The sequence below is a fragment of the Bombus bifarius genome, unplaced genomic scaffold, assembly GCF_011952205.1.
Source record: "Bombus bifarius isolate JDL3187 unplaced genomic scaffold, Bbif_JDL3187 scf7180000008206, whole genome shotgun sequence".
In the NCBI taxonomy this organism is placed as follows: domain Eukaryota; kingdom Metazoa; phylum Arthropoda; class Insecta; order Hymenoptera; family Apidae; genus Bombus; species Bombus bifarius.
In genome coordinates this window covers 999,858-1,015,087 of record NW_022884510.1, presented here as the reverse complement: position 1 = coordinate 1,015,087, position 15,230 = coordinate 999,858, and the positions used below count along the sequence as shown (strand labels likewise).

General features: G+C 40.5%; 1 protein-coding gene and 1 long non-coding RNA gene across 3 annotated transcripts; one reads left to right on the top strand and one right to left on the bottom strand.

Annotated features, from left to right (window-relative positions):
- Positions 1 to 621: 621 nt before the first annotated feature.
- LOC117210581 (ras-related and estrogen-regulated growth inhibitor) lies at positions 622 to 4,838 on the bottom strand. Of its 2 annotated transcripts, XM_033453736.1 has the most exons (5): positions 4,799 to 4,838; positions 4,427 to 4,697; positions 3,868 to 4,090; positions 3,187 to 3,373; positions 622 to 806 (listed from the first exon to the last, which is right to left on the bottom strand). In XM_033453736.1, exons 2-5 carry the CDS (start codon positions 4,563 to 4,565, stop codon positions 624 to 626), a joined length of 732 nt encoding a protein of 243 aa, XP_033309627.1. In that variant the 5' UTR covers positions 4,566 to 4,697; positions 4,799 to 4,838; the 3' UTR covers positions 622 to 623. The 2 variants fall into 2 exon arrangements, with proteins under 2 accessions (XP_033309627.1, XP_033309626.1); XM_033453735.1 differs by lacking the exon at positions 4,799 to 4,838 and having other exon boundaries at positions 4,427 to 4,751.
- LOC117210586 lies at positions 3,291 to 10,699 on the top strand. The gene is made up of 5 exons (XR_004488123.1): positions 3,291 to 3,389; positions 8,343 to 8,418; positions 8,497 to 8,631; positions 10,198 to 10,331; positions 10,435 to 10,699. It is a non-coding gene; the product is annotated as an uncharacterized LOC117210586 (long non-coding RNA).
- Positions 10,700 to 15,230: the final 4,531 nt, after the last annotated feature.

Here is a 15,230-nt window from a genome sequence, read left to right as displayed (position 1 = left end):
AATTTCTTAACATCAATATAATTTACAGTTAAATATATACTCGACAAATACCAGCAATAATTTAAATACATTAATATCACACGTAAGAGAAATATTTGAGGTACTACACAGAACTTATCGATCGTTTATTTACCGCTTAATCAGCAGATTTTTCTTTAAACTTTTTATTTCTATGAAACATGTAACGATTCGAAACTCCATATTGGCCGATAGTGCATGTTTAATAAATCGCGTTAAACCCAAAGATAAAGCAGTCCAAAAATATCTCTCACTGACATATTTGTGGTTCTTTGGCTTTTGATCATGTTTCAATAGCGCATATTGCAGTTCACTCAGCACAGACTAGGACCACGAATATGTTATCTAATAATCTAAAAATATAGTTTAAAAGTTTAAGATCTAAAAATATATCGCAACGTGTGAAAAGATTCTAAAAATATTTCTCAAAGCGAAAAGATTCCCAAAATATTTCTAAAAATGAACAAAATACGCCTTTACAATACAATAAACGATCACGATACTACAAATTGACAACGAACAGTCGATATTTCTCAAAACTCGAAGGATTAGAACAGGAGCTTTATCAGAAAGCGCGTAGTTTTAAGCTGTAAGCTTGTGCTCGCTTAATGAAGGGTTCCTCGAACGGAGATGCTGAATCTTCGTTTGAGCGGAACAGGCGAGGGGCGTCGAAGAGCGTCCAAGGTGCCGTCAGTGGAGGCTCTCACCCTGAAGGAATTTGTTTGCTGGCCAGAATTTCCCGGCAATTCCGTCAACAGCTTGGAGATGTCGGTGAAAACGGCCATGACCTGTCGAATAAAAATAATCGAGTCAGTCCGCTGCTATCGTTACGTAACCTCGCGGGATTATCTGCTCAACCGCTATGACGATTATATTTGATATATATTTTTCTCTCATAAAGTACGTTTAAAACCAGTCTCATTATCGCTCATGCCACTTTTTCATTTGTGCTTGTGCGTAACAGTTGCGACACGTGTAGAACAAGTTATATATCCCCCTTCTTTTTACCTTTTCTTGCTCGTACATCCACCTGAAATTCTTTCAAAGAAGAACATATGGTATCGTCCATTGGATCGTAACATAATTTTGGTCTGTTTCTATATTTATTATACTAAGTGTCATAGCGTAAGGGAAGAATATTATTGTTGTATGGCGTTGAGACGACGCACTGTGGCAAAGCGGAAAAACCATGGAAACCATTCAGAGTGCCGAAAGGCCAGAATTAAATAAAATAAAATAAATAAATAAATAAAATATATTCGTTACAGAATAACGCGATAGTCTCGTTAGAGCGTTAACGAAATTTCGAGATGTTTCGTACAGCATACGTAATATATTTTAGACTCTAAACCGTCATCGTGATCGTTATACGACGTATTCGTGGTTCTTCGAGTCTCGTTCGATTTTTAATAGCGCGTTGCGTTTCGTTCCGACGTTTCTCGAACGTTACGTTTCGCTTCTTCGGGGCTGAAACGATTTCAGGCGTGTTCCCAGCCTTGAAACGTATCAGAGTAAATTCGAAGCTCGGTCCTCGATACCACGACCGCGCCATATATCGTTTCCACCTAGTACACATAATTAATTGTGAAACAAATCTTTAATTACGATAGGCACGTTTACGATACCGATAACGCTGGAACGATCGTTTCGAGATGGCCGCCGTATCGCCCGCGTTCCGCCCGCTCCACGATACAGATTTTGTTTACCACTCTGCGATCACGCGTAAACGCCATGACCGGTTTCCCGGAGAAGTAAACAATCGTTTTAGAAAAATAACGAGGCTCGCGATTAGGCTCGACCGCGGGATCGATCGCGACAAAGCGATCGATTCGCCAACCGCTTGGTTCTCTCTTTCTCTTTCTCTCTGCGTTCTTTCGCCATTGAAATAGACGAGTAATAGCAGAACTCCAGCTGAGATTTCCGATCGACGGGGGCTTTCTTTCGCGATCGATGACGTGTAACGTTACGTCAACGATCTCAATGTCATATCGTCGCGTACGAGACTCCACGAATATTTAACTCGTCGAGATATCAAACGCTTGTCTGCCGAAGCTTTCGTGTCGGATGACGTGGTGTTGTGTCTGGCTGGCTCTCTACCAAATTTTAGAAAATGAAGCAAGTGCACGATCGTGACCCTCCATCGTTCGAGGAAGAAAAGGAATTTTTGAGGATGTTCCGAATGAATTCGTATAACAGATATGTATATCAGATTATATCGTAGATTTGGAATTTATCGAACCATTTGATCGAACGAAGATTACAGGAGAAAAACACGATAAGTACATATTTTCGTCGACTTCCTCGTCCACTAATTTCATTTTACGATTACAGGACAATTTGAATATGACATAATCGAACATGAAGGCAACACGTTGCTTCTTTTGTAATGCTAGCCGATAAATCGAAGTTTATGAATTTATTTTCCAGGGTTAGTTAAATAGAATTTTAAAAATATATGCGAGCTTCTAATACGAGCGATGGTATATCGCTCGGAGGAAAGATCGTTACGAAACGAAGTGGCATTTGTGCAATGAATTTGTTATCTCGTAATTGTTTACCTTACGAATAGCATAGATAGTAATTTACAGGTCGGATGGCCTGTGCCTCAGTCCTTGCCATCTAAGGTTAAAGGTACGGCAAAAGAGTCAATGTCAGTGTTACGTCAAAAGCTCGTGGTTTTATCGTAATAGACGCAACGCCGCACCGCGCAATGCCGTGTCAACGACTACTGACTTTTCTAAACGTGCATTTACACAATTTTCAAATTTTTTCCCCCAACACGCGTTCAAATACGACAATTTTATTTTGCATCGCTTTTCATTTATTTTTGTATCGTTGTTGTCGTATTATCGACTCGCAGAGTCGATATCGCGTAATGTTACACTTTGTAATTTGCATGGTTAAAGATTTAGCAGATACAAAGCAGTATTTTTGATAAAAATAATGTCGCTACAAGTTGGTTCGCAACATTTCTAACATGGAAAATGTCATCGACGTAGTACCATGTCTTTTTCGAGGTCAGGTTAAAGCGCATCGACGCAGCATTGGCAATGGATCTATTATTAATACGCATCTAATTATGGAAGGTAAAGGCCAAGACGAAGGGTGCTCGGTATACGAATAATTATTTTCATGGAAAGAAAATACAAATTTTGGTATTAACGTTACCTGTTCGACAGATTCTCTGACGGAAATTTCATGAAACGCGTGGGCCTCGATCTCTTCCGCCCTTTGACGCCCTTCTGCCGTAGAAACTACCCTTTCACCAGGAGTGTACGTTAAATCTGCTTTATTCGCTATCAGGATTACTATCGGTGGAACCTTTCTAGTTTTCCTCGCGTGCGATACTAGAAATCTGAAATAAATATCGGGTAAGAAATACTAATTGTAAATTTTTATCAGACAGAATTGTAGATATTTAAAGATATATTTATGACGCATAATGTAAACAGTGAGATGAGATTCTGTGCGAATTTGTGGTAAAAATGGTTTTTTAATTCGGAACGAACGTTGATTGCGAATATTTAATAGAATATAATATCAAACGAATATTTATCGTAGAAGAAAGGTTGTAGAGAAATTTACCACGAGCATTATCTTTCAAAAATTCCGTGAGAATTTTGTAGAAAAGATATTTTTCGTGACGTATCCCGTGTAATGTAACGATCAACGATTTAAAAATAGCTAATTATGTTCATCAGTATATTCGCGCGTCACTTGACAAATTATATTCCCCTTCTTTGATTATTAATTCATTACGCTTCTTTATCAATAGAAACGTTACATAGACTAAACACTGTTATTCCAATCAGTGTTGTTCGAATCGGAGCGATTAATAAATTTTCTTACCGAAGACGAGATGTTTCGTCGAAGCTGACACGATCCGACACCGAGTAAACGAGAACGATAGCATCTGCCCACCGTAATTTCAGCTCGGACGGAGGTGGTAGATATCCTGGGGGATCAGTTATCTCCCACGCCGCATCCAGGAAACTGTCCACTTTGTAAACCCTCTCGATAGAACAATCGTACTCCCCTATATACCGTTTCGTCGCGAATCGCACTGCCAGGGCTATCGATCGTCAATATGTTAGTGTTTGCCAAAGATAGAATCATCGCGTAATATCGATCTCACGTGGAGGCCTCGAACGTTTGAAAATTTGGAAACTCGAGAAATCAGAAATCTAAAAATTCGGAAATTTAAAAATTCGGATGTCTGGCAATTCGAAAATTCGAAAAGTCGACAGTTCGATAATTTAGATTATTTGGAAATTCGAAGATGTTTAAAGATTTTGGAAAATAAAAGATTTGGGAATTTGAAGATCCGACAACTGGAATATTAAAGTCGACTGCCTGTAAAGTATCCTGAGATATTTGAAATATTATAATTCTTAAATTGGATTCTTACCGGTTTTACCAACGCCTTGATGTCCCAGTAGGATTACTTTGACAATTCTCGGATCCCTGCTAGTGAGGCCAAGATTCCAAGCTATCGGAGGGCTAATTCTCTTCCTCAACGACGTTGCTGGCGGACTGAATCTCTCCATGACTTAACTGTCACTGAATTCCCTCTGGGGTGTCTCATCGATTATGAAGCCTCTCTTTTTCCCGCTGATATTTAATAGACGTGTTTATGCACGCATTCTTCCTGCTACCTTTTCCTCCGATCGATCCGCAAACTGGTAAACGAACGATATTCGTTTTAATTTGATCGCAATTCCCTCTCTCTCTCTCTCTCTCTCTCTCTCTCTGTGTGTGTTTGATCTTGCTTTCTATTTACCTTCATCAGCTCTTCCGTTAACCGATTTCTCTCTCTTCCGTAATTGCCAATTATTTTTATATTACGTTCTGCATTCTACATTTTATTTTATTTTATTCTTTTTTCTCATATTATCTTACCGCTTCTTAAATCGCTATATCTGTGTAGATTCTTTGATTTATTTAATTGCCAATTATAATACACTGTCTTGTTTTTTACAGACGCTGATAAGCAATTTGTTTCGTAAAGGAACGAATCGCATTGATTTATCCGATGTCTGCTATTCCCAGAAGTTAGTTTCTAATTTATTACTTTTATTTTTGCTCGTAGCGAGTCCGGGACACGGACAACGTCCAAAATAGAAAGTTTATCAAATCTGGAATACCGAATTCGTTCGATAACCAATTATTTGGGTAATACGGTTATACAGGGATCGTACGATTCCGTGCGAGCACGCGGTTCGGACTCCGCTTCAAGATTATTATCCAATGCGTTGCTACGAATCTCGTATTGAGAAAGCTGAAACGTCAGTGTGCGCTTGAACGGAATATGCTTAAACGAACAAATTGTATTCCACGGTTTTCACTCGTTTTCGCACGTAGAATAATCTACCGAGTATTGCCTGCTTCTACCTGGTCAGTAATTAGCTTCGTTCACACGTACTAAGTAAATTTTCAAATTGAATTTTATCGACGACGAAGCACCGCGTAAAAAACCTTTCATTTCACATCTTCCGTTTATTTTTTTCATGGAATCACTTTCTTGTCGATCAGGGGATCGTGATCACCGAGACAGCCTGTGTAACTCGCTAATTTACTTGTCCCTCTCGCATCGATTTCCTCGTGCTCGATCATCGAAACTGTCACAAATCGATTCAGGGACATTAAATGGTCCAGGAAGTTTCGAGGGACGCACGTGAATTCCATTTTCAAACTTTCTCGGTCAGTGCGTTCACGTGGTGGCAGGATATCGGGGAATGCAAAGGTCGTTACATACTGGCTTAATCAAGATACGCGATATCAGTGTCGCTGGGTCAAACGTTCGAACAGCTGGTTTCGCAATTCGCGGCCCTCCTCCTGGATGGAATAAAACCGGACATCGCGGCGGCTGCACCCGCCTCAGCCGCACGATTCTCTACTACGACCTGGCTACTGGTCCAAGAGACCGGCACGCGTCCAACAGTTGTTATTACTTTTATGTAAGAGACGCGGGGCGGCTGGCCTTTTATCGCTCTCGTTGCGCCGTCCCGCGCCAATGTTAGAACAAGCGTACAGAATCAGTGAGTCACTGGCGTTTCGATTTCCCACCGTGGTTTCGTGCGGTAATTCCAATAGTTACCGTTTAAAACAGTCGAAACATTTACCATGCTAAAACAATTTCAGCATTTGCCATAGAAAACCGCGAAGGCACGTTCAGACTATCGATATTTATCGTCGATATTGACGAGAATGTCGAATATCTGGAAATATCGACAGTCTGAACGCCGAGTCTTTGTCCTATTCGAGCAAGTAAATCGAAAATATACTTTACAATTTTTTCATACGACGCTTCGTTTCTGAGAAAATCGAGTTTGAAGATTTGTCGAGTATACCCAAACTCGGCTACGTATCGATTTGGTACGAATAAACGGTACGAACAGCGAGTAAACGATTCAGGGCCTCGTCTTCAAGAAAATAGAATTTGGTTAAGAACTGATCCAACGCACACGCACGATACGCTTTCAAATTTATTTTCCTCGAAAACGAGGCATCTTACGAAGAAATTGTATTCTACATTTTTGACTTATTTTCACGCGCAGTTTAAACTATCGTTGATCGTATTCAGTGCAGATTTAGCCAAGTTCAAGTATACTCGAGACAGTTTTAAACTCGATTTCCTCAGAAACGAAGCGTTACGCGAAAAGAAATGTATTCTACGTGTTCGACTTAGTCTTTCGCGCAAAGTCATCCTCCACACGGTTGTATCGCACGTTATTGGACACCCTGCATAAGACATGTTCAAATTTTATTAGAACTGCGACAAGATACGACTACCGCGATTATATCAGCTTCGAAGCTAATTCGACAGTGTACGAAGTTGCAACGTACTAGCTAGAAGTTTCAAGATACACGCTGGAAATGTACATTTAGTAGAAAATTAGTATGTAACACGAATAAATCGCGTTGAACGTACAATTAGAGCTATCTATCGTTAAATATCGAGGATTGTTAACCCCTTGCGGTCGGTGTATTATTCTGGTAGCACTATCAACTAGTCGAAGCAGACTGTAAATACTCGAACGAATAATTGCCGCCGTTGTAGAGACATTGGACGACAAAGGCTTAAATAGAATAGCCGATCGACTGCCTAAATATTTCGATGTACGTTAACGCATGAAACGTATGTTCGAGTTTCCTACTTTTAGCCATCTTCGTTAATTACAAACTTCGCCATTCGAATCGCATCGAGCAAACACGGACTCGTGTAACATCCAAACACTGGACAATCTTTGGCACTGAACGTCCTCAGACATCGCACACTGTACATCTTGGAGCATTCACGCAGTAGATATCCCGCTAAACATCGTACAGCTTTAAACATTCAAAGTGTAAGCATCGAACAAACACTTTAACATACACACGACGCAATCAGCGTAATCATCCATTCAAGTTGTATCGAAGTTTAAATTTCATTGTCTATTAACTAAACACGATTGTTTGCTTCGGTTCCTCTCTGTTCGCGTACACCGTGGCTGAATAATATATCATACAATTACTTGGAACGCATAGCTCTGGTCGAGGACAAATAAGCAACATCAAAGGCAAGTACAGATCTGTCACTGCGAATCGATTCGCCTGAACGACGTGAACGCGCCTGAATCTTCACTGGCGGCCCCGATGTCACTAGTCAGCGAAATGATTTAGGCGAGTTAGGCGGCCAGCAGTTTTCGGGCATCGTACGAAAATATACGTATCCGTAATCACGAATCCGGATTCCGATTTCCAGGAATCCCTGGTCGATTTCTTCTAAGCGTGTCCGTGTTTCCTGGTATACCCTGGCCGGCCATTGATAATCTAAATATAAACGCCACGAAGTCGGCCGTGTAGGAGGAAAGCGTGCCGCTCCCCGGCGTGACCTCATGCGCGAGTTACCACGGGGTTATCGTGCGTGTAACTCGTGTCCCTTATCGGTTATCGTTGCCACGGCGGCGCCATCACCGTCGAAAAAATGTGCCCGCCAGTTTCACCGGCTGATTCAAACACGGAGAACGCCGCTCCCTAGGGAATCGACCCTTCGAACGTGACCCGTGACCCTTCGTTCTTTCGTTTCCCCTTAGGAGATGTATTCTTATATCCGGGATAAGATAACGCGATATTTTGTACGATTGATCGATCCGAAGGGAAGTAAAGATTGGAGATTACAAAGAGGTCAGTCTTTCCTCACTGTTTTCGATTATGGCAGACGTTTTAGAATAGCCTACACGAGGCCAGAAGTTAACGATACTCGGAGGTTCTAGGGGGTTGAAGATTATGAAAAGGTTAAATTTTTTTTTAACTGTTTTGAATCGTGAAAATTTGTTGACCAGATTTGTTAGCCCGTTCCCCGTTTAATCGGTTCACCAGGAGGAGACGAGCCAACTCGTTACTCAGATTGCCAATCCCGTGAGTATTTCTTTGTTTACCGATTCGCGTAGCTGTCGTTTTGCTTTATAAATAAATTATATTATATTCGTATTTAAGGGCTGCGAAGAAGTCTGCGAAGGCTACCAGGCTGAAAGAGATTGCTGCACGAAGCTGACAATCGACGATGAGATTGCGTTTACGAGTCGTAGAACAGGTGCCAATTTTTCTGCCAGATCGTGGCCAATATCGAGGGTAGGTACAGAAACTTTCTCGTACACTATCTTATGCCCGTTATAACGAAATATTTTGAGCTCTCATTAATTCCGCAATAAGACTCGATTACGATTATATCGTGAAAATGTCATAGAAGCTACGAGATAATATTTGGTGGCAGTGTATGTCACAGAGATCGTAAAAGTATTTAAAGAGTCGATTATTCGTAGTATCGACAGGCTAGGACGTTCGAAAATTCGTGCGCAGTAGAATTATTAGCTACTTTATACGTAATAGGTTAACAAAACGAAGGTGAAGATTAAAATCTGATCAAACGATGCGAGTAAATTGGTAATATCGGCTGATCGATAACGTAGAAAGCGTGGGAAAGGGCACGAGAAATATCCGCGTATTTTGCAAAATTGTAATTTATTAATAAACTTTTGTAAAGGAAAGATCTCGATAATACATATTGTACAAAAAGATGGTAACGAAAAAAAAAAAAAAAAAAATTGAAAGAAAAGAAGGAAAAGACAGATATCTGAAACTTATTTTTAGACAAAGTTACATTCCGGTAACATCGATTTCAATAGAAAACAAGTTATTTATTTTCCAGATAGACCGACTTTGATCGATACTTTTAGTAACTTTATGGTTTTCCTGCTTTAGTAGGATACTGTTATCTAGCCATACGGATGTATGTTCGGGGCCTAAAGGGATCCAATTATGCGCACATAATTTCTGGGGTCACTCGTATTTCGTGACCCCCGTTGTATTTCAGCCTGATGTTTGTTTCTTGTTTTTCACCAAACCCCATGGTGGTCTAAAAATATTGTAAACTGACCTTTGGGTGAATATCTCGAGTCATTGGCATCTACGTTTCCTCACTTGCAACCGAGCTACAAACCATAAATCAGATAACGTAGTCATTCACAAAAATGTTTTTGTGAATACAAGGACTCGATCGACAGATTAGTTGATCGCTCGATCGTATTACCCTGCTCCGATCGATGAATTATTAGTAGGACGACCGACGGATCGATAATTTCGTAAGAAACGTAATTTCTGGAACGATAGAGGACGCACGCGATTTCAGTTAATTATGCATCGCAGCGATTCTCTCATAAAAGAACCGGAAATAAACTTTATAGAGGCGTCGCGTCGCAACTGTTTTCAAAGCGGTCGTGAAGTCGGAATTTACAAGCTCGTAAATCAATGCTGTGACGAACAAGAGAGTGTTAGCAAAATAATGCCTCGTCACTGGGTGGTCCTATGATAGATACTGCTTCGTGGAAATATTAAACAGCCTTGGCGAAACACGATTCGGTAGAAACGCGGCGTGGAAGTAACGCTTACTCCGAAATAAAATTTCTCAAGAGGCATTATGGGTCGTTTATTTCGGAAATGGTGTTTCCCTTTGTTTCGAAATATCGAGGTGTTCGCGTTTCTGTCGATTGAAAAATCCTGTCGAGGTCTACGTAGTTCGTCTATTTCTCTATACGTTTAAGTAAGTGTAAATTCATTATGCGAATATACTTTTATCATTTACATTTCGTTCACATAATATTTTTTGTTTAAATTAACTAGACCAATGTGTTTTTTCAGAGTCACGAATGGACCTGCACCGCTCACGAAATAAACGATCTATTTATTTAAAAAATAGAGATAAGATACATAAAAGTTATAGTGGCTTATGAAAGTATTTGCAGACTTACGGATACTTTTTACGAACATATCATGTACGTTGTACGATATTATTTAACAATCCAACTTCTAATTTATGCTATCATTTACGAGATAACGGGGGAATGAAGATTTTTAATAGATCTTTACTAATCGTAGGTAAATCTTTCCTCTGCAAAGAAGTTCCGACAAAGCGATCACAAGATGATGGTCTGAAACAAAATTACCAACGCACGTATACCTCGTAAGTACATTCATGCCGCATGATTGCTTCTTGGCAGAGGCTTCTGCAGCGGAAAGGTTAATTTCTTGATATTAACTCAAGCAACCAGTTTAAAGTTCCGCGTGCGTCCCGCAGATTACTCAAATTTAACCCAATTAAGGTCCACCAACAGTTCACACATAAATCCAGCTATTTTAACGAAGCGTTTCCAACATTTCTATAACTCTGTCTAGTTATGATCAGACAAATTTACGTATACTTGACAAGTTATGTAACTCGAGTGTCTGGAAGACGAAACCTCCAACGTTACTTTATTATTTTTGATCTTCTTGCTCGAGCCATAGAATCTCTCTGGCTTCGATCACGTTACCACGTAACGTAAATTATTCATTCTCGTTCGTAATTACTTATTCGAGTCGCTTAAGCCTCGACATCCTAAAATTCAATCTTGCTTTGTACATTGCGCGACATCGCTAGTCCTTGATATAATAACCAGAGAATGAGAAGATATCCTGTACTTCGGATCCAACGACGAAGAAATATAGAAAACGATAATATGGCTCGAATAACCCTGTGGTGGGTGATCTTAGAAAATAGGCAAGAGAAGTTTACTACTTATGTGTTGCATCTGCGAACAAACCCATTTTCACGGAAACGACGAACCATCGGTGTGATTCTAATTGCACGCGTTTCCCGAGATACTTTCCGTGACCTCGCACGAATTTCATCGGGCGATAGGGGAAGGATCGTCGATCAGCGTGCATGCCGTGTACCAACAAATTTCTCTCGTGCGTCTCGTACGTAAAAAGGTCCATTACCCGTGCGAGAATAATTGCGACAATAAAGACTGCCGGTTTCAATTATAACGCAGCTGACCATTAACGGCCGGTTTCCAACGCTCGCGACCACACTCTCGCCTTCTTCGCCAACCTTTTTCTCGCCATCTCTCATTTCCAATTGATTGACCTCTGAACCGATGTGAATGTCCAAGATAGCGCGGCCCGTTCCGTTCCGTTCTCTATCTCTGTCTCTGTTTTCACCAGGGGAGAGAGCAAAGCTTGGATGTGTCATGCACCTTATTGAATATCTCTGGTGTTTGTCCGCGAGAACGGCCATTACGTATGAGCGCGTCTTTTATGTATATAATAATTGTTGCACTGGCTGCCGAGGGGTAAAGTTTCATGTTTAAATATAGAACAATAACAGAACGAGAAGCGGATGAGAACAGCGTAATATTCCGAATATTTAGTCGGCTGCCGCGGAAAAAGCTTCGATTGATAAGGAGGAAGAGCCGAGCGAGGCCGATGCTCGATTCTGACGGAACTGGCGGCGCTCGATGGAGATTTCATTGAAACGCGTTTCTTCTATTTTCCGCGAATGCTGGTTTCGGCTAAGTGAGAATAGGTCTCTTTTCCGAAATTATAACGTCCAGTTAGGCCTTCTTCTGGAATAACGCAAATCAGTGCCGAAGAGATTCTGCGAAAAGAATAAGCCGATGGTTTCAAGACCAGAAAATCAAGTTTGATAGAACTTTGTAGCGAACGAAAGTTTTGTTAAAACACTTTTCGTTTACTTTCGACGAATGCTGGTCTGCGTTAGGCTTACGTGTGAAATTATTAGTAGCGGGGCTATAAAAAGCGCGAAGAGCTTAAGGATACAAAAATTTGAGTCGTATGGAACTTCATGGTAGCTGGAGTTTAAGTTCGCGTTAAGTCACCCATTACGAAACGTTTCTTTTATTTTCGGTGGATATTGGCCCGTGAACCGTTTTGACCCTAGAAACGACTATGCTCGCTTTTAATATACCAAATCGTGTAAATATAAATAGGTTCGTCGAGTAGCCGATTTTGTATGTATGTTATTTTGATGTCAATGCGATTTGCAAAGAGAGGTGCCGTGACTTTCATCGATGCATTTCACAGATTAGTTGGACGAAAAATTCGAGTGGAATTGCACAACGCGTGTAATTACACGCGAGAGGCGCATGTTCCGCGGAGCAACGTTCAGGGTGTGTTTTCTACGAACCGGTTACGACAATTGTGTAACCAATGTTTTCTCAGTCAAGCGCTGTTTAGGTTCAACTCGGCGTATTTAGCAGGCTCGGGGTCTCCGGCTCGTTAAGGATCAAGCATCGAAACGCGATTAAACGTAAACGCGTAAAAGCGCGACATCGTTGAAAAATATAAATTACAGGTGGTCGATCATTTTGTAATTCCATTAGCACTTTGGCGAGACACGTGTGTCATCATTATATCGGTATAATTTGAAATCAGTTTGAAGATGTATAGAAATTACGAGATATTTATCGCAAAAATACATATATTTAATAAAAAGTTAGTATACAGCGTGAGTAGTTATTTTAAGTATATTATAAGTGCTAAATATGGTCTCACCGAATATCGAGGTTTAAATGGATAATCGATTACTTAAATATTTTTGCGATCTCCGCGAAATGTACATATACTTGTGCTAAATATCTTGTTATTTCTATATATGTGCCGATGATTACGAAAGTGGTCCAAGTCACGCATTTCTCATTTCGAGATATTTCAAGTCTCGCGTTTAACGCGTGAACGAAATTCTGTTTAACGACGTAACAACCAACTCGATTCTACAATTCCTAACCCTAACCCTAACCTTAACCTTAACCTAACCCAAGCAACTTAATCTGACACTTCAATTTCTACTACTTTGCGAAGATGATTTCGGATGATTCAAATATAAATAGACACAGCGCAAAGTCGGCTTGCGTAAAATCGAAATGATGCGAATTGCTACTCGTGAATCGCCATTGATATTCGATCACGTTCGTTCGAAATCGAGGGGAAGAATTAGCATTTTATTTTTTAAGATACCGATGTAAGACAAAGGAAAGAAAATTGAATTGTTTTTTATCTTTAATATCAGACGAAATAAATGTACGTTGTATGCTGGTATTTTTATGCAAGCTACATCGAAGTACTTTATTAGAAAAAAAAATTCAATCGAGACGAAGAATTACGATCACACGGAGCAAATTCCTTGGTGATAAAAAAAATTATGGTCGCGCTCGTGAATGAAGTTCGTCACGACCGTGATCGTGATTTTGCGATCACTGTGATAAATCAATGTTAGCGACTTCGCGTGCCATCTTTATTTCATAATCACCGACACACGTATCTTCAAAGTGGTTTGGGCCAGATTTGTAGTTAGTTTGTCGTCAGTTCATAATCGTGATCAGACTGAGAAACGTTTATGCAGTCTCGTATCTTTACAAATTTAAAGGATGGTATTCATGTAAATTGCGTTACTTATTAAATATCACAACGAGTAGTATGCATATATTGCAACATATTTTAGATATTCGGCATATTTTCGCATATTATCTGCGGCCTGTGTATTCTTGTGTCTTCGGATTTCCCACAAGTGCGTGAAAATCCGACTTTCACCACAGTGCTAATGAAATCTGAAAATGTTTTATATTTCACACACGATGTGGACATAAAACTTTTCTATGACAAGTGTTGGAGCATTTTCGTGAACCAGTGTATGTGTCTATCGACATAGCGAGCAGATGCTATGCGACGCGAAAGTTTTCCGACCGGTATAACGATAAGGGTGTCGTCGACACCACTTCGTTCCATCGACACAGCCAGGTCGATCGTGGCGTCTGAACTTGGACCTCGACGGCGTAAATCAGCAAAACAACTATCGACAGATTGCATCCATAATTGTATTTTTATACTCGGGTGTTCACGCGCTGCTCCCCTAGACAATTTGTATCGGCTGCTCGTCGAGAAATTCCTTGATCGTACGTAGAATCGTTACCAAATAGAGAAACGAGACAGGACACGGTAAATGAAATCTTCTAAACAGATAACGAGCAATTATCGTCGCGTATTCTGTAGCGATCGACGGAAACTCTGTCTTTGATCTTCATCTGCTCCTCACCTCCGCTATGGATGTTCCTTTTTCTGCTTTCGTCGGGGATCGATATAAAAGCGTTATCAGTGATCATTTTCGTAGATTTTTTTGAAGCCTTAGGATCCTGTTTTATAGCATGAATTTAGTAATATATTCGGTAAGATCGGTACTCGAATCGATAGAGAGACAAAGATGATTCAAAATATAAGAAACATTCATTTTTCTGCAAAGAGAATACCAGCGAGAACATAGAAAATAATAAGATCCTTCTTAACCGTTTTGCCTGGCTCACTTAGTTGCATCCTCAAAAGTAAGAGCGCAAAAATCTGCTATAAAAATGAAACGCGCAGACTCTGATTAGAAAAAACGAAAGCTTCGTTGGAAGCTAAGGGTAATGTTCCGATAAGTTTCATAGCCACTGTACGCTCTAAAACTGTATTCTCTTAATTCATTCACCACGGTCGACTCTGAAATGACCTAATCATACAGCTGACCGGGGGTTAAGAAACCAAAGACCTACGAAGACCCCACGTCTGAGGTGTCGCGACCGATTATTTCGGCGCAGCCTGAAAAAAAGATGGACAAGAACGAGTCAGGTCCTGGTGACAAAATTTGCTCGGTAGATTTGCGTGTCTGCCGCTTATTAACGATAATCACGATAACGTTGTGTGTCAATCGTGCAGAGGAGCAGCGTCAGTCGGCCGACGACGATAGCTTGGCCAGAGGTCAGGCCGCGTGCACTAATGCCTTGCAACACTGCGGGGGGCGATGTGCATGAGCAAGGTGCATGATCAGTCAACGACAATGAGGTAAGTACGGATGGTAACAC

Coding starts and splice junctions, on each gene's coding strand:
- LOC117210581 (XM_033453736.1), bottom strand. CDS start 4,565: ATGGAGAGATTCAGTCCGCCAGCAACGTCGTTGAGGAAGAGAATTAGC. Junction 3,374..3,867: donor GACGAAACATCTCGTCTTCG/GTAAGAAAATTT, acceptor TATTTATTTCAG/ATTTCTAGTATCGCACGCGA. Junction 807..3,186: donor TCAGAGAATCTGTCGAACAG/GTAACGTTAATA, acceptor TTTATTCGACAG/GTCATGGCCGTTTTCACCGA.